This window comes from Syngnathus acus, chromosome 4, assembly GCF_901709675.1.
Source record: "Syngnathus acus chromosome 4, fSynAcu1.2, whole genome shotgun sequence".
Classification (NCBI taxonomy): Eukaryota; Metazoa; Chordata; class Actinopteri; order Syngnathiformes; family Syngnathidae; genus Syngnathus; species Syngnathus acus.
In genome coordinates, this window is record NC_051090.1 from 11035853 (window position 1) to 11061539 (window position 25687).

At 46.9% G+C, this 25687-nt stretch overlaps 5 protein-coding genes across 6 annotated transcripts; 3 read left to right on the plus strand and 2 right to left on the minus strand.

Annotated features, from left to right (window-relative positions):
- The first annotated feature begins 2634 nt into the window (after positions 1 to 2634).
- On the plus strand, positions 2635 to 10188 carry LOC119121600 (solute carrier family 22 member 23). The gene is made up of 10 exons (XM_037249378.1): positions 2635 to 3815; positions 4170 to 4273; positions 4850 to 5004; positions 6548 to 6734; positions 6870 to 6997; positions 7227 to 7329; positions 7599 to 7825; positions 8040 to 8072; positions 8177 to 8300; positions 8632 to 10188. The coding sequence occupies exons 1-10, from the start codon at positions 3402 to 3404 to the stop codon at positions 9050 to 9052; spliced, it is 1896 nt and encodes a 631-aa protein (XP_037105273.1). The 5' UTR covers positions 2635 to 3401; the 3' UTR covers positions 9053 to 10188.
- Positions 10189 to 10222: 34 nt separating this feature from the next.
- On the minus strand, positions 10223 to 11485 carry psmg4 (proteasome (prosome, macropain) assembly chaperone 4). The gene is made up of 3 exons (XM_037249602.1): positions 11226 to 11485; positions 10727 to 10802; positions 10223 to 10554 (listed from the first exon to the last, which is right to left on the minus strand). The coding sequence occupies exons 1-3, from the start codon at positions 11376 to 11378 to the stop codon at positions 10433 to 10435; spliced, it is 351 nt and encodes a 116-aa protein (XP_037105497.1). The 5' UTR covers positions 11379 to 11485; the 3' UTR covers positions 10223 to 10432.
- Positions 11483 to 16908, plus strand: LOC119121596 (serine/threonine-protein kinase MAK-like). 2 transcript variants are annotated; one of them, XM_037249367.1, is made up of 16 exons: positions 11483 to 11586; positions 11798 to 11901; positions 11991 to 12157; positions 12581 to 12635; positions 12794 to 12915; positions 13035 to 13117; positions 13186 to 13318; positions 13382 to 13553; positions 13662 to 13829; positions 13933 to 14304; positions 14381 to 14577; positions 14661 to 14782; positions 14891 to 15001; positions 15765 to 15866; positions 15987 to 16064; positions 16279 to 16908. In XM_037249367.1, the coding sequence occupies exons 3-16, from the start codon at positions 12057 to 12059 to the stop codon at positions 16434 to 16436; spliced, it is 1974 nt and encodes a 657-aa protein (XP_037105262.1). In that variant the 5' UTR covers positions 11483 to 11586; positions 11798 to 11901; positions 11991 to 12056; the 3' UTR covers positions 16437 to 16908. The 2 variants fall into 2 exon arrangements, with proteins under 2 accessions (XP_037105262.1, XP_037105263.1); XM_037249368.1 differs by lacking the exons at positions 12581 to 12635; positions 12794 to 12915; positions 13035 to 13117.
- An 85-nt stretch (positions 16909 to 16993) lies between these two features.
- bphl (biphenyl hydrolase like) lies at positions 16994 to 20912 on the minus strand. Its single transcript, XM_037249553.1, has 7 exons — positions 20776 to 20912; positions 19623 to 19726; positions 18436 to 18602; positions 18163 to 18316; positions 17936 to 18067; positions 17383 to 17506; positions 16994 to 17301 (listed from the first exon to the last, which is right to left on the minus strand). The coding sequence occupies exons 1-7, from the start codon at positions 20844 to 20846 to the stop codon at positions 17199 to 17201; spliced, it is 855 nt and encodes a 284-aa protein (XP_037105448.1). The 5' UTR covers positions 20847 to 20912; the 3' UTR covers positions 16994 to 17198.
- Positions 20913 to 21969: 1057 nt separating this feature from the next.
- On the plus strand, positions 21970 to 25062 carry LOC119121635 (interferon regulatory factor 4-like). Its single transcript, XM_037249447.1, has 8 exons — positions 21970 to 22347; positions 22666 to 22852; positions 23032 to 23108; positions 23192 to 23330; positions 23392 to 23493; positions 23558 to 23941; positions 24606 to 24715; positions 24794 to 25062. The coding sequence occupies exons 1-8, from the start codon at positions 22150 to 22152 to the stop codon at positions 24947 to 24949; spliced, it is 1353 nt and encodes a 450-aa protein (XP_037105342.1). The 5' UTR covers positions 21970 to 22149; the 3' UTR covers positions 24950 to 25062.
- Positions 25063 to 25687: the final 625 nt, after the last annotated feature.

Genomic DNA, 25687 nt, shown 5'->3' on the forward strand with positions numbered 1-25687 from the left:
CCTGCACATCTGCCCAAATTGCTTCTTCATTTGGGCTCTTTTTTCATTTTAACATGCGGCGGTGCTCAACGAGAATGTTCCAGCACCTTGCCTGCCCAAGAGGGATTTTTGTGGTTGGTTGTTTTCTTTCTACAGTCTGACAGAAATCATCATGTCAAAATGCGAACGTTTTCATTCATTCCTCAGAAGTGATGTTGAATGCCTTGTTGGGGTGTGGCCGCATGCATGCAAGATTGTGTTCAGGAATGAAAAGAGCAGGAACGTTGACAATGACTGACTTCTATGGCAGCAAGTGCAAAACTTTGAGTAAAAGGTGGCCTGAGTGCCGTTGAAGCAAATTTCAGCTTATGGCGGGTGCATTGTCGCTGGCCGCGGGCCAGGTGAGCAGAAGATGAGCCGGTTTTGCTTGGGTGTGTCCCTGCGGTGGCTTTAGCTCAGCCCGCTGACACATCTGTAAAAATCCAGATGAATGTTCATCCATCCCGACAAGGGTTGCAAATTTCCTTAACCTGTCCTAACCTAACATAAATAAAGCTCAAGTTATGTTTCTAAGCGTGTAAGTTCCGTTTTGCCATTCATGGACCGCGTTTGTCGAGTGACTGCACTTTGTAGTCTGTGGGAGAACTCAGGGTCATTTTTTCTTTACTTCGCAACTCGGACCTTCCAGTTCAAAAGAGTGTTCTCGTGCACTTTTCTTAGTTGGAAGTCGGACAAGTCAGACTCCCCACTTCCCTCGAATGCAGATTTAGTTCCCGGTCTTGAGTTTTTTTTCCTTGTGATGGTTTTGTACTCTTTGTTTATTTTTTTCGTGTAGGCCCAAGCCTTGTTTGCCTTTGGCTTCTCTTTGGAATTTCTTTTTTGAGTTGCAGACCAGCCTCATTGATTTGATAAACAATTGCAGCCGTAGCAGGCAGAATAATGGAAGTGAGTGTTGTGTACCTGTGCGTGTGTGTGTGTGTGTATGTGTGTGTGTGTGTGTGTGTGTGTGTGCGTGTGTGTGTGCGTGTGTGTGTATTTATGTGTGCGTGCATGCGTGCGTGTGTGAGGGAGTAGGAGGTGGCCTTCGAGACAAAGCCCAAACTTATTCATTGCTTTGGGCACTTTCATCAAAGTTGAAAGCAGTCTGTGTGTGGCTCGCTGGGGTGAAACTGAGAGCCTCTGTGCTCACCGTTGCCATGGAGACGATTTTGCCACCCATCATTGCAAAAAAAAAATGCAATAAATGGTCAATTTGAAAGTTGTAGGCTACAGTTTGTAAGGCGAATGTGCATTGGAAATGTGCCAAGTGTGTTGAGTACAGGTGAGCCGTCATTTTGCCAACAGCTAATCCTGTGGCAGTGCCACACCTGAGCGCCTGCTAAGCTGACATGGATATGCCTCCTGGGATGTGCAGAGGGGGAGGGCGAGCTCAAATGCAAAGAGAACGATACCTGAGCTCGGCCAGCTCTATGGTCCGATTGAAACTACAGATACTGCAGCAACTTCACGTACACGGGCGGGAATAATCAATCGAGCCACGCAAAATAGGTTTGCATTTCATCCGAAACACTCGTTGTGGACTTCACATTGCCTCCCATGATATGATTGACGCTAATTGTTCAATTCAATATTTGAAGAGCTTGGACATGTTTGTCATAATCATTCATCCTCATTCTAATTTGAAGGTGTGGCCACATTCTGTTTTAAGCAGCAAGAATGCCAGCTCAGCAATGTGCTATATGGGTGTGGTTGGCAGATGACACACCAGTTCATTTATGCCCAGCTGCCCAGCACAGTCCATCACATTTAATTTTACAGTAAACTAGGAGGAGGACGTTGGATAAACATGAGAGATGAGAACTAAGCGAACAAACAAAGGTTGTCACATTTCAGTTAGCAAACATTGATCCTTTTGAGACGTGAATGTTGAATTGGCTTGACTTGTCTCACACTTTTCTGCTGCCACGATACTTGATGTGCTTTATTTCACCCTTTTCACTTAAGCAGATGACGATTCAAGGGACATATGAGTACATATGAGAGGAGCCCAGAGATACTTCAGCAGGCCTACTTCAGCAGGGATCAAGTCCTCGGCAACAAGTTGTTTTTTTGTGTGTTTTTTTAAAGCGTTTACATTCTAATATTTGGCCTTTTTATTTGCAGATTGTTGGGTAAATGCAAAACTCCAGTTCAGGCTCCTTAATTGTGTCACTGTCACTGTTGGAATCTCAAGGTCACACATTCTCGGGCATGAAGACCAGTTGCAGTCACCGACACGCCCATAATAGCGACGTCTCGCTCAATACATTCGAATCATTGTGCCGCGTAACATTGTAACGATCCAGAAGAAATGCTCTCCCATGGTGACAATGGACGTGTCTGAAACGATGCAAGGACGTGCGTGAATTATGTGATGGTTTGTCGCCCCCGTGCGGCCGAATAGTCTTAGCGTGCCCTCTATTGTCTTTCCAAACCAGTAACTAATTGATTCAAAGGTTCATGAAATAAAATAATAATAAAGAGCAACACGTGGCATTTGAAAGCATCAATTAAACATAAATGTGTTCGTCATAGATGACACGATGGCGACACGGCCATGAATGATTTTGAGCAAGCATTTCGGGGAAGGAGCGGCACAAAGGAGATCATTGTTGCTTGCCCGCAGATGCCTGTCTCTCCAAACTGTGCAGTCTCTCCAATCGCAACGCATAGCGCGATCGGCGAAGGCTGGGCTTCGCCTTTCCCCCCATCCCCACGTCACGCCATCTCTGCGACCCTCTTTGCCTCCCATTGAAGAGACAGCGGCAGCACAGACGTCTGAGTCTCTCAACGTAAGCTCTCAGAGCGACAAAGCGAGCCGGCGACGGGAGGGAGCCTGGATGCTATTTTGGGACCGTCCCCGAGAAGATGCGCGCCTCCAGAACTGGGCTCGCACTTTGGCTTCGAACGAGCCCTTTTGTGGCGCACATGGATGACCTCGCAGCAGATGTTTAGATGATATTCTCTCCTTACCACTTCCAAAAAGGCCTGGCTAGCCCCGATCGGCTCCACATGGATGCATCCCACTACGGGAGGTGCGCGCATGCAGGAGCACAAAGCCCATGCTCGCCCGAGCAGCTCATTCCTCTAAGGGAAATTCCCCACAAGCTCCTGAAACAATTGGACTGCTTCGGGGCCCCCGCGGACGACATGATGACAACTGTAATGTGATTTGCTCCAAACGCCGCAGACCCGTTTTTTGTCTGAGAGGGGGCGAGATTTTTTGGTTGCTACGATTAGGATTTATCTGCGCCGCGAGCCCCTTTGTGTCCGCGCGGAGGCTTAGCACATAGGGGCTTTGCTTGCTGCTTGGCTCTCTTGCTTGCTTTCTTGCTTGGCTTGGCCGGCTGTTGCGGCCAGCTGCTCCGCGGGACCGGGCAGCGATGGCAGCCGGTCGCCCGCAACCACACGACCACCCGCCTGAGAACGGCTTCATCCCACTTGATCAGCCGGCACCCAGGCTGCTGCCGCACATCGACGCCTCGGTTCTGCCGTCTCTTGGGGGGTTCGGGAGGCACCAGAAGCAGCTCGTGGTCCTGACCTGGATACCGGCATTGTTCATAGGCTTTAGTCAATTCTCGGATTATTTCCTCTTGGCGCAGCCCAACGGCACGTGTTTGCAACCTTTGGGTAACGACAGCAAATGGACAGCAGAATCGTACCCGCTCACCGGTACCGGACTGCAGGTCAACGGCACCGGGGATGATGAAGACGACGACGGCAGTGGTCTGCTGTGCGCCTGCAAGGAGAGGACATTGGAGCTGCACACGGGACTGAGTCAGAATGTGGTTACCAAGGTAACGAGCGCCACACTGGTCTGCAAATTTAACGAATACATTTATAAGATTTTTTTTAAAGTAGATTGATATCTGTCGACTGTGACAAGGCTCACCCACTGACCTCAATTTGAGATGGAGGCTGCGTGCACCCCCCAATTATCCAATGTGTTGATATACACGAGCCTACTTATGGATTAGTATTTACTGTATATGGTTTTTACAGTGTTTAGTTTGGCATATCTTGTTGTGAGATACTGGTGAAAGATAACTAAGAGAGGTATCGACACTGGCCTTGTAAGAATAATTTTACATTATACATATGCATTTTGGATTTATGCACGATTTTGATTTCTACATTTTTTGTGTTTACAGTGGAACTTGGTGTGTGACTCAGCCTGGAAGGTCCATATTGCCAAATTTTCTTTGCTCGTGGGCTCCATTTTTGGCTACTTAGTGATGGGTGTCATGGCCGACTGGTAAGTTCACTTCCTTTCCACTCCTGAAAGCTTGTATTCATATTGAAAATTCTATCTTGAAAAGTGACTTCTAAGTCATTTAAGCATCACTGATTCTGCATGCCTCCATCAGGCGCCCTGATGGAGAAAGCTCTATTGCGTTTAGTGTGGTACAACCAGACAGCTCTCACCCGAGCATCCGAGGCAGTGGGCTAGCTCATAAGGGCTTCATACTTCAGTTGGTGCCAGACCCACAAATTACTGCTTCGTTTGTTTTGACATCTTATTTTTATAATAGCAGAAAGTGAAGTGCCTGGCCCATTATGCCAGATGACTGACTGAGTTCCCACAAGGCAACTCAGCTGGCGCGTGGGAAAACAAAATCCTTTGCATTGTGTCCTGGATCAGTAACCATGGAAACCATGTAAAGAACTGGCTTGATTCTAATATGACCTACTGGGCAACCAAACGAGGAAGTCCAGGCGGCCAAAACAAGACATGGCCCGTACGCCCTTGTTGACGCGATTAGCTCATGTTGTCGGGTTGTGAGCCCTTTGTAAAGATGTCTTTGTTTTTCTTTTTCTCTCTGCTTCCAAGGTTCGGTCGCCACCCGGTGTTGATTCTCTCTGTGCTCTTCATGCTGGTGTTTGGTTTGAGTGTTGCCTTCTCTGTAAATGTCACCATGTTCAGCACCTTGCGCTTCTTTGAGGGTTTCTGCTTGGCGGGCCTCGCTCTTTCCCTCTACGTGCTCAGTAAGTACACACCTTACACCTGTCTGCTTTGGCACCGCTTGCATCCTCACCACCTTTTCTTGTTTCCCCTCTGTCGTCAGTCAGGCGGAATGTGAATGAAAAACAACATATGTTGAAGTTGTCGCTACAGCTTCATTTGCATTTTTAAGAAATAAAATCACTTGCTGATCTGCTTTAGTGCCAGCAGCACGTTTGTATTTTGCTCCCTCACTGCACCATATCATGTGACTTGTGTAATGAATCATATTTTCTAACTGTACTCATCACAAAATGCTTTGAATTGGAATGAGGTCAACCGTGCGCTTACTGCATACACGTCAACGACCAAACTGTTTGCGTCCCCCATTTGATGACCTCATTCCATTCTTTCTACCAACGGAAATATGGAATCCCGATTGTCAATCTATTTGATCTCTGGCCCTTTCCGTTTCCACTGAATTTGTCCTTCGATACCCCCTCTCCGTTTATCCATTGCTTTCTTGCTTTCTCTCTCCCCCTTGCAACGATTTTATTATTAGCACAGAGACCCGCAGCGCTTCTTTTCTCGCGCTTCCTTTCATCATTTGCTTCTCTCGCTACAGATTGCCGTCGAAATCATTCGCCGGCCCAAATATGCCGACGCGGTGTGTGTAACTGTGTGCATCGTTGGGTGTGGCAGCCATTTGGGACGTGTTTATGAGGAATTGAGCGCCTCGCGGGGCCGTCCTTGGGGAGCTATTAGCGTTGAGCTTCTTCGTCCTCACGTTTGTTTTTCATTTGAACTTGAGGCGCACAATTGCAGTCACTCTTTGGATCATTTGAACTCACACACTGTAAGAGAGTTGGTTGTGCCATGGAAAAGATTTGCTTGCTTCCAAACTTGGTACGGCAGTTAAGGGTCTCAACCTGAATCTGCTAAATGTTATGAAGTCTTGTAAGAAATGTTGACAACTCCTCAGCTCTCTGGACGCACTCCCACACAGACAGTGGTCACCAGCTGGCTCTCAAAGTCTGCCCCCCCCCCCCTCCGGTTTTTGTTTTCTTCAGACAAGGAAGTGCCGGTGAATGAGTGTGTGCAAAGAAAAGAATGAGGGAGAAAGGAGGCTTCATGGGGGATGGGGCGAGACCAGGCAGGGAGGGGGGGGATTGGGCAGGGGAGTGAGGCGATACCAGGATGAGCCCACAGGCAGGGGGGCGAGAGGGGGGGCACTGAGATAATCAGCGCATTCTGCTACTCAGCGAGAACAAAAGGTTTGTGCCTACAGTGTGTGTGTGTGCGTGCGTGCGTGCGTGTGTGTGTGCGTGTGCAATATCTCAGTCGAGCTGGCAACAGTTGAAAACAGCACAGGGAGGTTTGTTTTTTGTTTTGTTTTTTTAATTTGCACATATTGGGTCACTTCCGCATTGTATAAAAGTAATGTGTTTGCAATGTCGCGTACGCACAGATTCTTCAGACTGGATTATTTAAATTTTTATTCAGACGCCGTTTTCTGGATATGTTTGTTAATAATGGTGAGCACAGTTAAAGCTTGAAGCTCTCTTTTTTGTGCTCTCTTCACTTGAGGGGTGGAGCTTTGCTTGCCCGCCTGGCGTTTCTCCATGACCATGGTGGCCAGTTTCCTGATGGTGGCGGGGCAGCTGCTGATGCCTGGCCTGGCTGCCTTGTGCCGCCATTGGCCAGGGCGAGATGACTGGCAGGTTCTGCAGATTGTCATCATCAGCCCCTTCGTCTTGATGCTGCCCTACGTCTGGTGAGTTGACACGAACGCAATGTGCAGGACGCCACGCAGCGTGCCGGCCACGCAGCGCCTCCTCGTTGCTTTGGCAAAACATTGACGTGCTTCTTGCTGTCTGTGAGTTTCATGAGTGTCTTGCCCTTATGGCAGGATTTTTCCTGAATCGTTACGCTGGCTGCTGAGCACCCGGCACTACAGACGTTCCAAAGCCATGATGCTGCGCATTGCGAGGAAGAACCAAGTGGACATGACGACTGAACCCAACAGAGTTCTTTCAGGTGCTGAAGGCTTCATACAGGGTCAACCGCCGGTCAAGAGCCACCGCTCAAAGCTCATGTCACGTTCGTTTGGACTTTTTGCACTCCATTCATTATTTTGTGCTCGCAGCAGCTTCTTGATATGATTCACATTTAGACAACTCATTTAAGTTAAAAAAGTACAATGCGAAAGTTGCGATTCTATCTCCTGTTGCGTCAAGGTGTGAGCAAGGGTCTTGTTTTCAAGCAGAGCTGGAGCAGGAGCTGCACAAGAGGCCCCAGCGCTCCTGCGTGGTGAAAATGATGAGTACCAGGAACCTGTGGAAGAACATTGTGGTGCTGTGCGTCAACTCGTAAGTCATTTTCTTGCCTGCAATGTGCTCAGACACTATAGCGACATCGTTCACAGTCAGCTACTCAATGCCGGATTCATTTTTTGCCTTAAGTATCCGTGGCTGGTATCATCGGCCTCCTTTAGTACCCGATATCTTAAAATACGGGCCCGATTCCGACACCTGTACTCCTCCGTCCCTTCTGAATTATGATTCTTTCTCCATAAAGATGAAGTCAACGCATTTTCCGTCAACTCCCAGCTTTGCTTATTTGTGTGCATTTTTTACAGGTTGACAGGCTACGGGATACACCACTGCTTCGCTCGAAGTATGATGGACCCGGAAGCCCAGCCCACTGCTTTGTGCCACACAGACTACTATACCATGGCTGGCATCGCCGTGGCAACGTGCGTGGCGCTGTGCCCCATGGTCGGCCTGATGGGTCGACGCGGTGGCCTTCTGACCTTCATGATCATCACAGCGCTCGCGTCACTGCTGCAGCTGGGCCTGCTCAATCGTGAGTCACCACACTGGGAAAGCACTTTTTCTAGCTCTCTCGACGATCAAAATGCAGCAGCTCATGTTTTATGCAGTTTCGTAATTGCTGAAAACTGAAAAGATTTTCAGGCATGTACGGCCTACTTGTGTCACAAATGCCATGCACAATGTTTTTGTCATTAGCATGTTTTCTTGTCTGCCCTCCCCACATGTCAACCACAAATGCGATCCAGTGATTGGGAAGTACAGTCTCCGGTATGACATGGGTACGGTACAGCTACTACCATTGCTCGCATTTGGTCAGGTTGGATGAATTACATGAAATCATATTGAGTGTTTTTCTTTCCCTGCTTTTTTTTCTTCCTGACAGTCCTGCGGGACAGCCTAAAGAGGAAATTCTCTGTGGCCTTCTCCATCATCGGCATGTTCTCCTCTCATGCTGTCAGCACCCTCAGTATTTTCTTTTGTGCTGAAATCACACCAACAGTCATCAGGTAAGTGAGGATGATAGAAAGAGAATCATGGAGAGGCTCCTTGTGACTGAAATGCTTCACTCATGACACTTGTGAGCAAATTTGGAGCAGTGATGGGAAAATGGTTGAACCAGTTGTATTTTTGAACTACTCTAGTTGTGTTCAACATGGGGCTGATGAAAGCACACCGACTTACCATGTCGTCGACCCCGTTATTGAAACCAACAGTGCCATCTAGAGGTGTAAAAAAATACAGCAACGGGTTCATGAAGCACATTTCAAGCTTCATTTTACCATCACTCAAAATGGGAAGGATGATATGCGCTGAGCAAATCCTCTTGTCATGGATCAGGGGCGGAGGTCTGGGTCTGGTCTTAGCCAGCGCCGGCTTCGGCATGCTGACCGCGCCCATCATGGAGCTCCACAACCAGAAGGGCTACTTCCTGCATCACGTGATTTTTGCTTGCTGCACGCTGCTGTGCATCATCTGCCTGCTGCTGCTCCCAGAGCCGCGGGGTCAGCCGCTGCCCGAGAGCCTGGCTGACGGGGAGACGTTCACCCGGCAAACCTTGCTCCATCCGGGCGAGCAGCACCTTCTCCTGGCCAAGGGTGACAGGGACTACTCACGCGTTCATGACACCCCGCTTCACCTGTCGGCCACGGGCGGCGCCACCGCGGCAGCTGCCACCGCTCTGGCAGCGGTGCCGGCCTCGTACTCCTTGGCCACCGGCGGCGAGGTCATTGCCAACCACACGATGGCCAACGGGGTTTGAGCGCAACGAGTTGCTCAGCAACTAACAGGTCTGGGAAGCCACTTGAACTTGGGATTCAACTCGAATCCCAAATTCAAACGGCAAATCATTGAACCATTTTGAAGGGAACCGTTTTGTTTGTTGTGACCCTGATGATCTCTTGTGCCAAGAGAGGTTGGGATGTTGAGGAAGGTAAATTTGTCATTTGTAGTTAAATTATGAATTCAAGAATTGCCAAAATATTTGACCTGATTTGTATTGATCTGAAATCTCCTGTGTTGCACTGCTGTCGACTCTGTTTTGAGTCTTTCCCAGGTCAAAGGAGCCGATGAAGGTAAATGGAGCAGCTATCGGTCAGTGTTTGAGTTGACTTCTTCTAACAGTTAATTTTTGCACTACAAGTCAAGAGACACAATCAAGCGGATTGGCTCAACCATTATCGCTGTATGTTTTGCATGAACGGGCACCACGTTTTAAAGGTTATTTGTATTACGCTGGTCTACAGTGGCACTTTATCCAGAAGTTGTTGTAGACGCTGATTTTGAAAGTGAGCATCACGGCGGTTGGTGAAGGTTTATGAAGGTTGCTCGTGCATCCGGAGACCTTGGCGCGCATTGCCATGAGAGACTGCGGGTGATGCTACACAGACGTGAGCGTTGAATGGACATTGAAGTTCTCTTCTCTGAAGTCTTATGATGCGTCTCAACATTTGAACTGCCTTTTATGTATCTGTCGTTCTGAACCTTTTGTCATGCAGCCCAATTTTAGTCGCTTGTCACTCGCGAATATCCCGCTCCATGTCTCACTAGCTGTGTTCTCTGTACTGTGGTCATGATGTAATCCTGCTCCGATGGTAGCTAGCCAAAAAGCACAATTACAAAACTAAACACTAGTAGACTAGAACAGTCTGCCTCGAAAGGGGTTGCCTGTTGTTAGGGATTCTTAGTACTACGTACAACCTGTGTTCATGAACTATTCAGCAATGATGTGTGATACACCTATTTAGACTCTACAAGCACATTCTATAGTAGCGTTACATAAACTACAAACAGAATTGTAGGACCCAGCATCTTCCTTGTACTTCTTTAGCATGTTTCGTATTTTGAACACAATTTTGAACACATGGTTCATGTTTTCACCACTTACACTAAAAAAAAGAAAAAAAACACAGACACAACCCAGCCACCAAAACTGTTTTCTAAGTCGTATTTTTTAATGATGCATTTGTACCAAAAGCCATAGGCTGACATGTTTTGATAATAGAAATCACCTAATTTATTGTGTCAATAAAAAAATCACTGGATGTGACGTTCTTGTGTGTGGTAGATGTCACCGCAACAAATAAGAGAACAACCAGCCCTTCCTTTTCTACAGTCTCACACAAAATAGCTTGGGGAAAAATCAAAATTTCCCCGGATGAAGCTCAAGCTCCTTTTTGATTCGGGTTTCCACTAGCAGAGAGAGACTGGAGTTGGTCGTTGGAAGACTGTAACTAACAAAAACTTGCTTTTGGGTCTTCTTTGCTGCAAAATGAGACACACAATTAGTACACTCTCTTTGGAAGGCTGCCCCTCCATTCTTTTTAACATATTTATATCCCCTCAGAATGGAACCAGTGATGGAAAAATAATGAGGCGGAAGAAATCCACAGTGCCTAGTGCTAAACTATTGTATGGAACAAAGAATGCAGACTACCTAATCTCTGTGCCAAAGAATTTGGAGCTGTATCTGAAGGGTCCCCCATCACCAACGTAGATAATGGCATGGAGTCCTGCACAAAAGATAGACAGGCTTCAGAATGGACAGTACTGACACTGTTTTGAATCAAAATGTCGTATTTCACTCAAAAATTCGCCGTTTCATTTATACCAATACTAAATGTGATTTTGAGATTTGGCCCATCGTTGCAATGACCATAAATTTATGCATTAATTTCATCTGAGCAGACAACGAATTGAACAAAGGGGCAGTGCAAAGGGGCCAGGTTTGTGTGATCACAAAAGAAGACATGAGATCAGATGAGATCAGATCACTTCATCATTAACACCATCGCGATCACTTGCATGAGTCAATTCACGCTCAAAGAGAAAACATTTCGTGTGACGAGCCCTTCTTAAGACGTTTCTTTCCCCCCTTCTCGAGCCAAGCGATGCCAAGTCATTTTGTACTTGTTGACTATCAGCTTTGGACTCACGTATCTGCTGCTCATTGAAACCGCCAAGTTGGACAGAAGTGGACTCGAACCAACCCAGAGGAAAAAAGCACCACTGAGTTTCATGACGTGAAAGTGAACCGTCTGCTCCATAAATCTTTCCGAAAAGTTGTGAACTGAAATAGGATCCGGCATCTCTCCGACTTGGGCGTCACTCGTTTTTATTTATTTTTATTGTTGTCTTGTATGCAAACGTGAATTCACGAGCGGAAGCAGCATAACTGGTAAACAACAACTTCCAGGTCAGGGCGGCAGCCCAAAGCAATCGATGAAGAACTTGCCGATTTGAGGTGTAACAGTTCTGAGCTGTATCGACGCCATCTACAGGACAATCTACGTACTGGTACAGTAAAACTATTTGTTTTGTCAAATTGCGTAATATGTGATTTATTTAAATTACTGGTCCATTTTGCTGTGACTTTGTGATACCCTAAATAAATGCAACCTGTCTTATAAAGCTTGCTGTACTAACAACCACCGAGCTTCTCCTCTGAGGTTGTTTCCTGGCACATATTTTGAACCACATGTCAACTTAATCCACTTCTACTCACCAGGGGATTGTTCTGTTTGCCGTGAAAGGTTTATCTCCGTTTAGCTGACAGAGGCATTCCAACAAACAGCATCCAAACACTCTCCTCAGAAACAGACAGAAATACAGGTAAGGCACCAAGCCACAACTTCCATCTCTGTATTTGAAAAGACAGGAGCTGAATGCGAAATACTATGTTGTAATGCTTTACATTACAGTGAGTGAGTGCTGCACTGTGTCAGACTGCAAAGGCTCCTCTTCAAGGAGGGGGGTGTCTGTAGAAAATGAACCGCTACACAATGCTCAAACAGCTGGGGGATGGCACCTACGGAAGTGTACTCCTGGGCAAGAGCAACGGGACTGGCGAGCTGGTTGCCATCAAAAGGTGAGCGCAGCATTACCACCTTTGGAAGATGTCAAAAGGTCAGGCGGCCTAGTTCGAAGCTGGGGGGAAATGGCTGATGCATGGCCGTGCTAAAGTGAATCGGCTCACTTCTGGAAACTTTTCTTTTTCTTGTTTATAGTATTTGTAATTGGCTAGTGATGGCTTCATGTAAGCAGAGCTGTACTGGATTTTATTGATGGATACAGTTATGTGTTTTAATTAAAAGCTCTTCTCAGATTAATTCATTGTGAAATTAATGTCAAAGTCTATTAAACAGTAAGCTCAGAGGTGAGACGTTAGAGAGCGCTAGATTCGAAAGTCAGGGAAAGCCATTGGAGGGTTATTTGGAACACCTCTGCTAAACATTTTGAAATGTGTATACGATGAATAACATAACATTCAGAAAAATGTGTCACTGTTCAGGATGAAGAGGAAATTTTATTCTTGGGAAGAGTGCATGAATCTAAGAGAGCTGAAGGTGAGGATTTGATAAATATGTAATCATCTGTCACTTCGTTTGCTAGAACGATGACGTGTTTGGCTTTGGCTTGATGGACGTTTCTTTTTTTCATTAGCAAATGATTGTATTCTGTTTTCCCCACTTACTGAATCCTCCGGTTGTCCCCTGTTGTACAGTCGCTGAAGAAACTAAACCATCCAAACGTAATCAAACTGAAAGAGGTCATAAGAGAAAATGACCACCTCTTCTTTGTCTTTGAGTATATGAAAGAAAACCTCTACCAGCTCATGAATGAGAGGTAACGTCGGTTCACCAGCGCTTATAGTTGCTTTGTGCCATTTTCACCAACATCCATTATTGCCTTGCGTCTTTGCCACAACATTTTCTTCCTTTTTTTCCCACCTTCGATGCTGTCAGGAACTATGCAATGTTCTCTGAAAATGAGATCAGGAACATCATGTTTCAAGTGTTGTCTGGATTAGCCTTTATGCATAAACATGGTAATTATTATTATAATTATAATTTTATTTTATTTGTGCTATGTTTTGAGTGCTACATTGCTTTCTAGGGTATTTCCACCGTGACATGAAACCGGAGAACTTGCTCTGCATTGGTCCTGAATTGGTCAAGATAGCAGATTTTGGCCTTGCCAGAGAAATTCGCTCGCAGCCACCATACACAGACTACGTGTCCACCAGATGGTGAGAGAAATGACAGAATGTTCTCAATTGAGAGACGACCCATAAAACGGAATCACTGGTCAGGTACAGAGCTCCGGAAATTCTGCTCAAGTTCACCTCCTACAGCTCCCCCATCGACATCTGGGCAGTGGGGTGCATCATGGCCGAGCTGTACACGCTCCGCCCCTTGTTTCCTGGCAACAGTGAGGTGGACGAGATCTTCAAGATCTGTCAAGTGCTGGGAACTTTGAAGAAGGTGAGCCAACATACGAGAAGCGCCCACACTTGACCCAAGTGCCAATCAAGTCACGTTGCTGCTGTTGTTTTTTTTTCTTTCCATCATTTCTCCGGGCTAACGCGTTAGGCAGATTGGCCCGAGGGCCACGTTTTAGCCAGCTCGATGAACTTCCGCTTCCCGAAATGCGTCCCGACGTGCCTCAGCTCGCTGATTCCCAACGCCAGCGATGAAGCCATCACACTCATGAAGGACATGCTGCAGTGGGATCCCAAGAAAAGGCCAAATGCTGCTCAGGTGCACCCACATCTTGATTAAGATGGATCATTTCTACACGATGATGACCTGAAAGAAAATTCTCGATGCTCAGACACGCTCCGTCTTTCCGTCTCGTTTGCAGGCACTGCGGTACCCCTACTTTTACGTGGGTCAGTCACTTGGTGGCCCTCCCAAGTTTTCCAAGCAGCACAAGTTGCAGTCAAAGGATGTCAAAGGATCCGTGGAAGGGAAAGTTTTGTGTAAGACAACCAAGACGGCTCAGGAGCCCAAAAAGAGTCAAACGGAGCCGCAGATCTGCAGCCAAGTTCTCCATCAGCCTCTTCAAGCCGTCCAACCGAGCCAGCAGACCTGCAGTCAAGTTCTCCATCAGCCTCTTCAAGCCATCCAACCGAGCCAGCAGGCCGACATGCAGCAGCAAGCTGATCCCAGCTTGCTTCCATCCAAGGAGCAACTGGAGCCACTCAACCTGGTTAAAAACAGGCCGCCGGTCGCGGTATGTCTTTCGCAGCTTCACGTGACACTGGGCAAAATCGTCAAGTCTGATTTTCTCCCTGCTCGTTCAATAAAAGCCCACAAAAACAGTGAGCATCGGGCCGGGGAACAGCGTCAGCAGGGCGAGGGCCGGACGAAGACGGTGGGGTCAAACGTCCATCAAATCGGTGGACAGCTGGGAGACAACCGAAGACGCCGATGTCGGCGTTTCCATCTCCAAAAAACCCACCATCAACTCTTTGGGGGAGGAAGCCCTCAACGTGTCCAGTGCTTGGTAAGTACTTGTTCGCAAGCATCGGAGCGGGTCGTTGGGTTGATCCAGGAAATAAACAAAAACAACTCAAACCTCTTGTCCAGCTTTCCACTCCCCAAGACATCGACGGCGACAAAAGCAAAATGCGGCAACGGACTGGCCAAAGGTGACTCGGCAATCTTGTCTCCCAAGCAGCACTACCTGCGGCAGTCCAGATACCTCCCAGGTGAGGGGGTGCCACAAAGTCCTGGCCCACCTCAAGAAATGGAGCTTTGACTCATTGGAAAAATGATCGGCTTGCCCGACCAGTAAATTCACTTTTTACGCTTTTCAGGCATCGATCCAAAACGAAGATCTTCAGCAGGCAATCAGGGAGCCATCAGAAGCTTGTGGGACATCTTGGGCTTAGCTCAAAAACAGGATTTGGAGCTCCCCCTTATTAATGGTCAGCTCTGGACACAGCTCACACCTTCAGCAGGCCGCACATGTTACTTTTCAAAGTCAAAGTCTGCTATATTGTCAATTTCTTCACATGTCAAGACACACAGAGATCGAAATTGCGTTTCCTACTATCCCACAGTGACAAGACATATTACATATTATATATATATCTATTATATAGGTCCACGGACAACAAAACATTCAAGTAAACAATACAAAAAGTAAAAACAAGAAGGCACATACAATGAATAATAAGAGCAATGAATAAATAATAAATAAATAAGAGCAACGTGGTTGAAATGGAGCAATTGTGCATACAGCAGACAGTCAGAATATAGCGCAAAAGTACAGGAGTAGTGCAAGACAGCCAACGTGGCCCAAAAGGCCAGGACATTATGCAGCCGAGGGGGGAGAGAGTTCAGGAGCCTAACAGCCTGGAGTATGTATAAAGCTGTTGGTGAGTCTGGTGGTGTGGGAGCGCAGGCTTCTGTACCTCTTCCCAGAGGGCAGTAGATCAAACAAAGTGTGAGCGGGGTGACTCATCACTCACAATCGTGGTCGCCTTGTGTGTGAGATGGGAGGTGTAAATGTCCTTCAGGGAGGGGAGTGAAGCACCAGTAGTCCTACCAGCAGTGTTCACTATGCGCTGCAGGGCCTTCATGTTGTAGTCAGTGCAGCTTCCACCCCACACAACGATACAACTGGAGAGGACGCTCTCAATGGTGCCACGGTAGAATGTCTTTAGTATCGCTTCTTGTCTTCAACAGACTCCTTCATGTCCAAGACAAATCTTTCACCTCTCGAGAAGTCCGAAACCAAAGACGCTAAGCAGATGAGTCCTCTGGCGCAGATTGGCGTTCCCTCTGCCAGTAAGATACATCAGCACGCTTCAGTTCTTTTTCACTTGAATGTCTCTCTGAGATTTAAAAGATAGAAAGAGGTGTCCGTTTTCTAAACTTAGCGACCTGACATTATTCCTGGATGTTTAGGTGATCTGTCAACCCCTGCTGATCTCAGGATTGACTCCAAAGTCAAACTGTCCAAGACTACAATTTTCGCCAATAAAGGTAAATACACACATTGTCATTGTTCATTGATTCATTGTTCATCTGCGTGTGCCCTGTGATTGGCTGGCGACCGGTTCAGGGTGTCCCCCGCCTACCGCTTGAAGATAGCTGGGATACGCTTCGGCACGCATGAGACCCTCGTGGGGAGAAGCGGTTCAGATTACAGACGGCCATTTTGTAGTTGTAATGACAAAGGTCACTTTGCTGCCCGCAGATAACCAGACGGAGCACGATGACTTCAGAGTGCCGCAAATCCCGTGTCCTTGTCCAAGTGGCAGCTTCTCCACAATGAACACCTTGGCCAGAAACACACACATTCCGCCAGTGCACGGGCGGGTGGACTGGACCGCCAAATATGGAGGCAATCGATAGAACGAGCGGCCGCGTGACGACCGCTTCCCGTTTGCCATCGTTCATTTGCCAAACGCTACGAGCGAAGCTCCCCAGCGACCGACTGCGACGTCACTTTTGTTGCGCTTGCAGAGACTCGTAATCTTCCCCAATGGGGCCTCCGTAATTCAGTTCTGCAGCGGTAACTTGTGAGTTCTGGAACATGACCGGACCGCCTTTGGATCTATGTGGACCACCTCTGGACTACAAAATCAGCAGAAATGCAAGCGGAGCATCTCAATTTTTATGAGTGCTTGGAGGACAAAAGGAGAAGGGACTCAAATCAGTCAGAATGCTGCATCAAGTCCAAAATATGCCTTATGCAACTTGATCCGTCAATCCAATCTTTGGCGTTTTGTATGAGCGCAGCTGTCACATGACCTTTGAACCTGTGTTTTGTCAATAAATGCACCAACTTGTCGTTCATTGACAAGCCTGGGCGATGTTCACACAACTTAACGTTTTCACCCCGTTGCTTTGCAACAATCGAATTGTACTCTTTTGAAGACTTTTGACAAAATAAATGACAAGAAATGGAATTACTGTAAAGATGTTTAATATTGAAGTGTGATCCTTTCCAGAAGGAGCTTTCGTGTAGCCCAAGCATCTTCCAAAGCGGTTGTTGAAAGAATATTAACTTATGCAAGCTTCTCTTTTGTCTGACCCCATTGAGCTTCATGAGGCGGCCCGGCCACTCCGTTAAAGATTTTTGATCCAGCATCATTCAAGACGTAAAGTGTTAGTTTAATGATTGTGTCCCTCTTGCAGAAACTCTTCCACCAGTTTGTTGAATTCTTCAGGAAACCTCAGATGGAGGTTGTGCTTTCCCTCTGGCATCAGATGTAATCTACGCTTGGAAAGGGAACACAACCGCTACGATCTATGATGGGCTTTTTTTTCCTGACATGGTCACACGCTCTGGTCTCACCGTGATCCCGGGATGCCTTTGAGGAGGAATTCAGGGTGACTGCGGGGCACCATCGGATCCTTTTCGCCATGGATTATCAGAGTCGGACATCTGATCAGAGGCAAGAGCTCGATGCAGATGTTTCCTAAAAGAGAGGACATTTTTAAAGTTTGTGAGAGCCTATGCTCAATATATTCCAATTGAAAGTGAGAAATATATCGCAGCTGACATCTCTTGTGGAAAAGAGGTTACTTAATTACAAAATCCAAACATGATTATGAGGAAATGTGTGTAAAATGTTTTACTTTTTGCTTGTCAAAATGAAGCTTCAAATTTGCTTCATGAGCCAGACGTACCTTGTGACTCCTTTAGATGGCGCTGTTGGGTTAGGTGTCTTCATTGTCAGTGCCTTTCAGCACAACATTGAGTCCAAAAAATGCAAGTGCTTCATGAAGCAAATTTGAAGCTTCATCTTGCCATCACAAAGTAATGTAGGAATCAGCTCATTGTTCTGAAATCTTTTCAGTGCTTGTAAACGCATCTCCTGGCATTAAATTATCTGCCATGTTTTCACCTTTGGCTCTGTGTGCAAATTGCGCCACGCCATCCACCCAGGCTTGCCATGTTTGAGCAAAGACTTGTGCTCCGTACACCTCCTCCATGGGCGCCCTCATTCTTGCGCTCCATTTGGACACATCACGGACCGCTGGTGGTCCCGCCGAGCCCGCACAAAAGGCGATACAATGTCAGCAAAAATGCCCGTCGCATTTGACGAAAGGGGATTCAAGAGTGAGCGGTTACAGTTGTAAATGTCGAGGTCTTGTTGCGATACAAACGCATTGGACCCCCATACCGCCATCTTGTTGATGAAGTCGGGATTCCTGGCAGCAGCGATCAGGGCCGTGATGCCGCCGTCACTCCATCCCAGCAGAGAGAACTTGACAAAGCCCAACGTCTAAAATGAAGATGCCTACACTGGTAAGTGAATCCATTCTAATGATATGGAAATGTATTGGGACTTGCTTATAAGTTGAACTTTAAGACTTGAGACTTCCTCTCAGATGAGGGGCCTACCCTCATGAGATCCACCGCATCCTTGGCGTCCCTTTCAAAGAAGTCCAGCGGAAAATCTCTGTCTGGAGGTCGCGACTGTCCATAACCACGCGGATCCCAGCCCACGACTGTAAAAAGATCCTGATTCAAAGACTTCAGCTGAGGTTGAAAATCTGTCTTTGTGCTTCCTGTTGTGGATGAAAAAAGCAAGTTGTTATTTCGAAATATTTGGCTTTGTTAGTTTAATTTTTAATCTGCTCTAATCAACTGCTTCCTTGCTATTGTGACGACTAGGGGTGTAACGATACATACATCGATGAATCGATATAATGCTCTACGATTTGTTGGCATCGATGCTAAACGTAAACATCGATCTATATCGCCCGTTTTTGACCTCGGACATTAGACGCGACTTTATTTTGAAACCCAGTTCATTGTGGCTTGCTTCCTCTTTCCGGGAGCAGTGCGCGGCGTGTTGTGTTGTGAGCAGAGCAGGCACGTGAAAGGGGAGGCGACAACTACGCGGCTCCTGGGCTGGTGCTATGGCTAGTGTCCAAGAAGACGAGGAAATTCGCTCCCCTTTGGGCTTCAAGTCATTCGTTTGGAAGCACTTTTTTTTTGCATTTGGATTAGAACATATGGTCAAGGTGTAATGTTTACTACATTCATTATAAAGAACTTATTTTTGTTTTGTAATTAAATAGTTCAGTAATGCACTTTAAAGTTAATGGTATTACAAAAAAGAAAGAATATTCATTTTTCTTTACTTACTTATATGAGAAAAAATATAGGAATTTGATAAAGTTCAGTGTTAAAATAAGCACTTTGTATACTACAATACTCTTGTAATTTCCTAAATAAAGAGTTTGCAGTACCTTGTTGATTTTGCGTATGAATTGTTATAAATCGGGATATTGTTCTATATCGATCGTAGAGCACTATATCGTGATGTATCGTGAATGAATCACAGCAGGCTTTAAGATATCGGCAAATATCGTATCGTGGTTCTTTGTATCGATATATCGTATCGTGACAAAACCCGCGATTTACACCCCTAGTGACGACTGCATGATTGGAAATGCGGTTTTGAGAAAGGATGGACAGAGAAAATTAAGTACAATCTGGAGACTTTCTAAATCCACCGTACTAAATCTTGAAGATGCCCTTGAACATGAAGCGAGTGTTGTGTACGTTAGGTTAGTGTGTACCTAAAGCACCAGGAAGCAACAGCATGGCGTGTTTCCCTGTGCCTGCCTTCTCATAGTAAAGATCAACCCCGTTCACATTTTGCCTGCCACATGTCAGTGAGGAGCTGCAGAAAAACACCCAAAAAAAAACATGAAAGAATTTATTTACAGTGCTGAAAACCAACGATATATTTCTATATAGCGCCAAGAAAACTATGATTCAAGTTATATTAATTTGAAATTATGTAACATCTCGTACCTTGATCATTTTGAGAAGATTTTGATAATGTGAGGGGGGGTTATGCCAAGAGTTTAACTTCGCACCTCACTTTTCACAAATGCGCTACTTCGCGGGTTTATAAGTGAAAGGAGAACGGCGTTTAAATACACGCTGATAGCGTGGGCCATGCCTCTGAACAATGTGTGAGGGAAGAAGCACTAACCTGTGCAGAAGAAGTCGGGACACGTGACAATATCACGTGTTTGTTGTTTTATTTACCGTAAAGGTACAATACATGCACAGAACAGTGTGGGAATGGTTATTAAGGGAATGGGAAGTGTTTATGTAGTGTAAAAGTATTGGGGAGCGTTTAAAATATTCTGTACTGGACCACGATGCAACAGGAGATTCGTGCGCAACTGTGACTCACTTTGGTTTCGCTATGCATGATGTGCATGATGATAGTGTAGTGTGGTAATTCTGAGGTTGGACACTGTTGTTTGCCAAGGTAAACCATACTTTCAATTGACTTACAGTACACTTGTCCCTTATAGCGGCCAACAAGAAACACTATGTGTTGGAAATTTCAATACAATGTGTTACAAATTCAAAATTATATATATACCGTTTCTACTTTGCGGATTTTCGTTTATCATGGGTGGTTCTGGAACTCGTCTCCCGCAATAAACGAGGGGTCACTGAGGGATCAAATATTTCCTTAGCGAGACATGGTGTACGTGTGTTAGCAAGAATGTTTTCTTTCCTGTTTGCCACATGGAGAAACGACGCCATCTAGTGGACATCATCACGCATGAACGACTTCCTGCCAATGTGGTGACGCCGCTGGAACAAGCAGCCCCCCCCCCCCTTTTTTTTTTTCTTTCCCCGCATTCAAGCGCCCGTACACTTTTCAAAGACATTTTGCAATATTAAACATGGTCGACGTGTGAGCACCAGTTCGACTGCATCGTGACCGTCGCTCTCCTCAGGCTGACCAGACGTCCTCCACGCAAAACCGATGTCATTCCCGCTTGCTCGTTCAGTCTTCGTCAGTCTACCCACGAATCGTTTTGCATTTAAAGTGAAAGGACGCTAACGGACTCGCTGTCGCAGAGTCACGAGTTGCTGCTGCTCCTGCTGCTGCTATTGGTTTCAATTACAATTTCAAATGCCTGGCTCCACTCTACTCAATCCATTGGAATTTAGAATGAAACTGAGACAGTGCTGATTGTGAATTCTTTCTTTGTTGTAATTTTTAAAATAAATTCTGAATTCTAATGAATTCTTTTGTTGTTGTAATTTTTTAATTAAAAAAATGTCCATGAATGTCCGTAAAGCTTTTTAACTAAAAAAATGACCAAGCATTTTTTCATAAATAAAAATGACCATTACCACCGTAAGTTTTTTTTAATTATTATAAATAAATAGACCATGCATAGTAAGTCTTTTTTTTAATAAATAAAAATGACCATGAAAGCTATTTTAAACAAAAAGATGACCGTGTGTAGAAAGGCTTTATTTTGTAAATGAAAATGTGCTTTTTTCAGCTCCGCTGATTGTAAACGCCTCCGCTGCCTGTCAGCGCGCCCGACCCGTGCCAGCATCTCAACCGCACACAGGAACGCAGTTCAAGACAAGGATTGCCCTGCCGAGTTGTAAAATAACTCGGGGGAAGATGCGGCCGCATTTACTGGAAACAAAATGAGCTCGCGTTTCAGCACGCAGCCATCGAGACGGCAACATCTGTGACTTTTCAGAAACGGATTTGGTTTGGATTGGTTCTGTCTGGCACCGCCCCCGTGACCCTGACCGGGTTGGGTTAAGCGTTGACCCCCCCCCCCCCCCCCACGCCGTGTGTCACAGATGCAGCAGCTGCTATATCAAGTCATTTGAGCTTTTATTTCAAAGTTGTTCTGTGCCCAATTGTAAGACAGTTCAGCGCACTACAACAGGACAGCTTCATGCTTGTAGTGAGGCGACTGTGCCCTAGTTGAGTGGTTGCACATGCACGCACAAAGCTTGATAGTTGTTCTACAAGTGGCCTCCCACCTCAAAGAAACATGCAACATCCCCATGCAGCATCCTCTGGCCACACCCCTTGAGGGGCACGAGACGCGCCACATTTAAGCGGCGAGATGATGACGGCGACTTCACTGAGAGCTGTGAAAGAGCTTGACAGGCAAGGCGAGTGCGGCTGTGCAAAAGATTCCACCTGCAAAGCACAAGTAAGAAGTTCGCAACTTTGGAGTTGCTTGGCAAACTTGGCTGAGAGACTCACTTCGACCCAAGTGAGGGACACGGGCAGACGTGGTGTCCGTCGGCCCAGACATGAACCCTGACGCGGATTACGGACTTCACGGAAGCAGCGGCAACGGAAAGTTGCGACAGTGGCTCATTGAGCAGGTGGATTGTGGGAAATATGCAGGCCTGGTGTGGGAGAATGACGAGAAAAGTATCTTCAGGATCCCCTGGAAACACGCCGGCAAGCAGGACTACAACCGCGACGAGGACGCTGCACTTTTCAAAGTACCAACAACAAATGACACCTTAGCTTCCTGCGTCCTCCCTTTGCCTTTCGCTTTTCTTCCTGTGTTCATTTGCGTTGGCTTGCTTCACCTTTGCGCCTTTTTGTAAAAAGAGTGCAAATGCATGGATTATTTTTCTGATTATTTTCAAGTTCAGCACTGTCCGTGTGTACTTTTCATTGCTTTCTTTGCGGTGACTGTTCGATGCCGAGTAATTCGAAAAGCGCGACACCAACATGTCGAATGTCATAAGAATAATGACTAAGTAGGCAGCGAGCGGAGCCGTTTGAGTTTTTTCCAACGTTTGATGTCGCTGTAGGCCTGGGCGCTGTTCAAGGGCAAATACCGGGAAGGGGTGGATAAGCCCGACCCGCCAACTTGGAAGACTCGCCTCCGCTGTGCCCTCAACAAGAGCAACGACTTTGAGGAGCTGGTGGAGCGTAGCCAGCTGGACATCTCCGACCCCTACAAAGTCTACCGCGTCATCCCCGAGGGTGCCAAGAAAGGTCAGTTGTCGCATCATTTGTCTCTTCTGGGATGGAACCGTGATGGGGGAGATGGACTTTTTCTCGAAGGCGAAACGTCAACGAGTCCAAGTCGTATGACTCCGGCTGCAAAGTGCCGGTTGCTTCCGTCGCTTTTTCTGAGGAAGCATTGCAGCAAATGTGTCCAACTTGACTTTCAGGGCCCAGAGAGGAGGACGGTCCTCTGAGCCCCGTTGGCTATTCTGTGACTTCAGCCTACGCCGCTCTTCAAACTCAGGTGATTCTCTATGGCCTGCTCCAAGGTTTTTGTCAATGATGCGGTTGGCCGGTTCGAACCGTGTGTCGTGTGTCCTTCAACAGATGCCTACGTACGTTCCCTCTCCGGAATGCGGCTGGAGGGACTTCAGTCAGGAGCAGACCCCTCTGCCAGAGCTGCCCTTCACTCAGGGCCCGTGTCCCCCTCGCAGCCTGCCGTGGCAGGGCCCATCTGTGGAGAACGGTATGTCGCTCACGCAGTAAGTAATGGGCTCCCCTGAAATGACACGTGTGCATGCATGCAGGATACCAGCTCAGAGCTTCCTTTTACTCTTACGGTCCCACCGACGCTCAGCCCTCACCTTTTAGTCTGGACGGCAGCATCAGATCAGCAGAGGCATTCCGAGGTACTTTGCGAGTACAATCTTTTCTTTGAAAAAGGCTCATGACTCACGTCTTTTCTCCATGCAGACACACGGCTGCACGTGTCGGTGTATTTGCGGGACACCCTGGTGAGGGAGGTGACCACCTTCAGCCCGGAAGGCTGCCACATCACGCCAGCCTCCCCGGAGGAAAAACACTACTTGTCCTCAGGAGGTCGCGACGTGGTCCCGCTGCCCGCCGCCGACACCTTCGCGGCTCAGAGGAGAGCGTTGGAGCGGCCGGCGAGTCCCCATGCCTCCGCTTTGGAGGGGGGGCTGCTGTGTTGGATGGCCCCTGACGGACTCTACGCCCAGCGGCTGTGTGAGGGCCGAGTGTACTGGCAGGCGGGACTCGCCCCCTATGGTGACAAGCCCAAAAAGCTGGAGCGGGATGTCACCTGTAAACTACTCCACACGCAGGACTACCTCACAGGTGAGAGCCGGCAGGGCTGGGCTACTTGTACTATTTCCGCTGGCCAGTTACATACATTACATACATCTTTATTGTGACTACTTTGTTTACAATGAGCATTTTTATTAATATTGAAAAAAAAAGAAAAATTTATGAATACCATTATGGCCAGAAGACAAAAGACAGAAGTTTGCATCGTCACACCAAATCAAATTTGAATGGCTTTAATTTGAATCATGTTCAGCTGGGCAATCTTAGCAGGTAACACAAGTGAGCGTGACACCAAGCTCATTTTGCACCGTGAGAAGCTCACGGGATTCTTCGCCCCTCGCTGAAGGTCGAGTTTGCCAATAGCTCATCTTTTGAATACTAACAAGTTGTGTGGGCCTAAAACCTGAAGCAAAGTCCCCCAAAAGTGGCTGTCAACAGCTGCAGCGGGCCAGGGTGTCCTTTAAGATGAGTCACTGATGATCGTTACGCCGTCTAAGCGTCCCCGCCCACACGTTAAAACAGCTCAAGCGTGAAGTGTGTCAAGTGTTTAGGGCTTTGCAAATGTGTTGTGGCCACGCAGGGGTTTCCATTGCAGTCAGCCCCAAAGGTCACACCTCAAACCAAGCTTTTACGATTAAATGCCTTTCACATATCTCAAGTTGACAATCGCCACTGTCTGTGTGCCGGCCATCAGAGATCCAGACGCTGGGGCTCCACGGTCGACCGCTGGCCACTCGCTTCCAGGTTCTTCTGACTTTTGGAGATGAAGGTCTTGACTCCCAGAGGGCGGGCCTCACTGTGCAGGTGACTGACAAAGCACTCACACTGAAACCTGCGTTAGGAAATGTAAAAGCTCAACATGAAATGGAATATTCCTCCCAGGTGGAGCCTTTGTTTGCCAGGCAGCTGTTGTATTACGCCCAGCAGACAAGTGGACATCTGTACCGCGGCTACGAGCACGCGGGGCTCACGGAACACGTGGGTCTCTCCGAGGACTATCACAGGGCCCTCACACAGCATCGCAACCTGCAGCAGTGACTGGAGCAGATATGATTTGGATGATCAAGATAAAAAAATAGTGTATATAGCTCGTTTGCGCAGGCCGCAGCTGTGCAGCAATTTAAATCTGGAATAAAATGCCATGCAGTTGACGGGCTGTCTCAATCATTTCATCAAATTAGAATCATTCAAATGCATGAGCAACGTTTGACAATAAACCCGAGAGCAGAGAGGACTATTGCCGCAAGTCAGAACAGAAAGCTATAGAAATTGATTGCCTGAAAAAGTTTGCATCACATGTTCACTTCCAGGTCAAACAAAAAAGTGGCAAATTTGCATTTGTACATTTTCAGTCATTCTTTTCTCAGTTTCAAGTTGTGTGTGAACATGAGGTTGCTTTTTTTTTTTTTTGGCGGAAGGGTACCTTCAGTTTTAGTTTACTTTGTTTTGGCTCTCAATGAAAATGCAATGTTAGTGGCTGAGGAAGGATTTTGGTGTAGGCAAGGAAAGTGCTGAAGCCTGAGTGTGCCTCACAGAGAGCGCAAAAGCCAAAAAATGTTTGCTTTTTGTAACGGCCCCGGCGGACCACACCCCGCCAGTGTTTGCGTGAGCAAGCCCTCGAGACGCCAGACGGCTCGAAGGAAGTGGAGGGTGCAGATGAACGGCTACACCCTTCGTTTGAATGCAACCGTCAACAAAAATGTGTCTTTCAACTCTTCCCGTGCGCCTGGTGGTTCAACTGTAGGCATTGAAAACGTCTGTCATAAAACGCTATGA

Bases quoted from the DNA above. Each gene is read 5' to 3' on its own strand.
- LOC119121600 (XM_037249378.1), top strand. From the start codon at position 3,402: ATGGCAGCCGGTCGCCCGCAACCACACGACCACCCGCCTGAGAACGGC. The intron at 3,816-4,169 runs GTAACGAGCGCC...TTGTGTTTACAG, and splicing joins GTCAGAATGTGGTTACCAAG to TGGAACTTGGTGTGTGACTC. The intron at 8,073-8,176 runs GTACGGTACAGC...TCTTCCTGACAG, and splicing joins CAGTCTCCGGTATGACATGG to TCCTGCGGGACAGCCTAAAG.
- psmg4 (XM_037249602.1), bottom strand. From the start codon at position 11,378: ATGCCGGATCCTATTTCAGTTCACAACTTTTCGGAAAGATTTATGGAG. The intron at 10,803-11,225 runs GTGAGTCCAAAG...TCTTTTGTGCAG, and splicing joins TTTCAATGAGCAGCAGATAC to GACTCCATGCCATTATCTAC. The intron at 10,555-10,726 runs GTAGTCTGCATT...CTCATTTTGCAG, and splicing joins TTCTTTGGCACAGAGATTAG to CAAAGAAGACCCAAAAGCAA.
- LOC119121596 (XM_037249367.1), top strand. From the start codon at position 12,057: ATGAACCGCTACACAATGCTCAAACAGCTGGGGGATGGCACCTACGGA. The intron at 14,578-14,660 runs GTAAGTACTTGT...CCTCTTGTCCAG, and splicing joins CTCAACGTGTCCAGTGCTTG to CTTTCCACTCCCCAAGACAT. The intron at 15,867-15,986 runs GTAAGATACATC...CTGGATGTTTAG, and splicing joins GATTGGCGTTCCCTCTGCCA to GTGATCTGTCAACCCCTGCT.
- bphl (XM_037249553.1), bottom strand. From the start codon at position 20,846: ATGACATCGGTTTTGCGTGGAGGACGTCTGGTCAGCCTGAGGAGAGCG. The intron at 18,603-19,622 runs GTACACACTAAC...CATCCACAACAG, and splicing joins GTTGCTTCCTGGTGCTTTAG to GAAGCACAAAGACAGATTTT. The intron at 17,302-17,382 runs GTGAGACCAGAG...TTCCAAGCGTAG, and splicing joins AAAGGCATCCCGGGATCACG to ATTACATCTGATGCCAGAGG.
- LOC119121635 (XM_037249447.1), top strand. From the start codon at position 22,150: ATGAACCCTGACGCGGATTACGGACTTCACGGAAGCAGCGGCAACGGA. The intron at 23,942-24,605 runs GTGAGAGCCGGC...GCCGGCCATCAG, and splicing joins CACGCAGGACTACCTCACAG to AGATCCAGACGCTGGGGCTC. The intron at 24,716-24,793 runs GTGACTGACAAA...TATTCCTCCCAG, and splicing joins GGGCGGGCCTCACTGTGCAG to GTGGAGCCTTTGTTTGCCAG.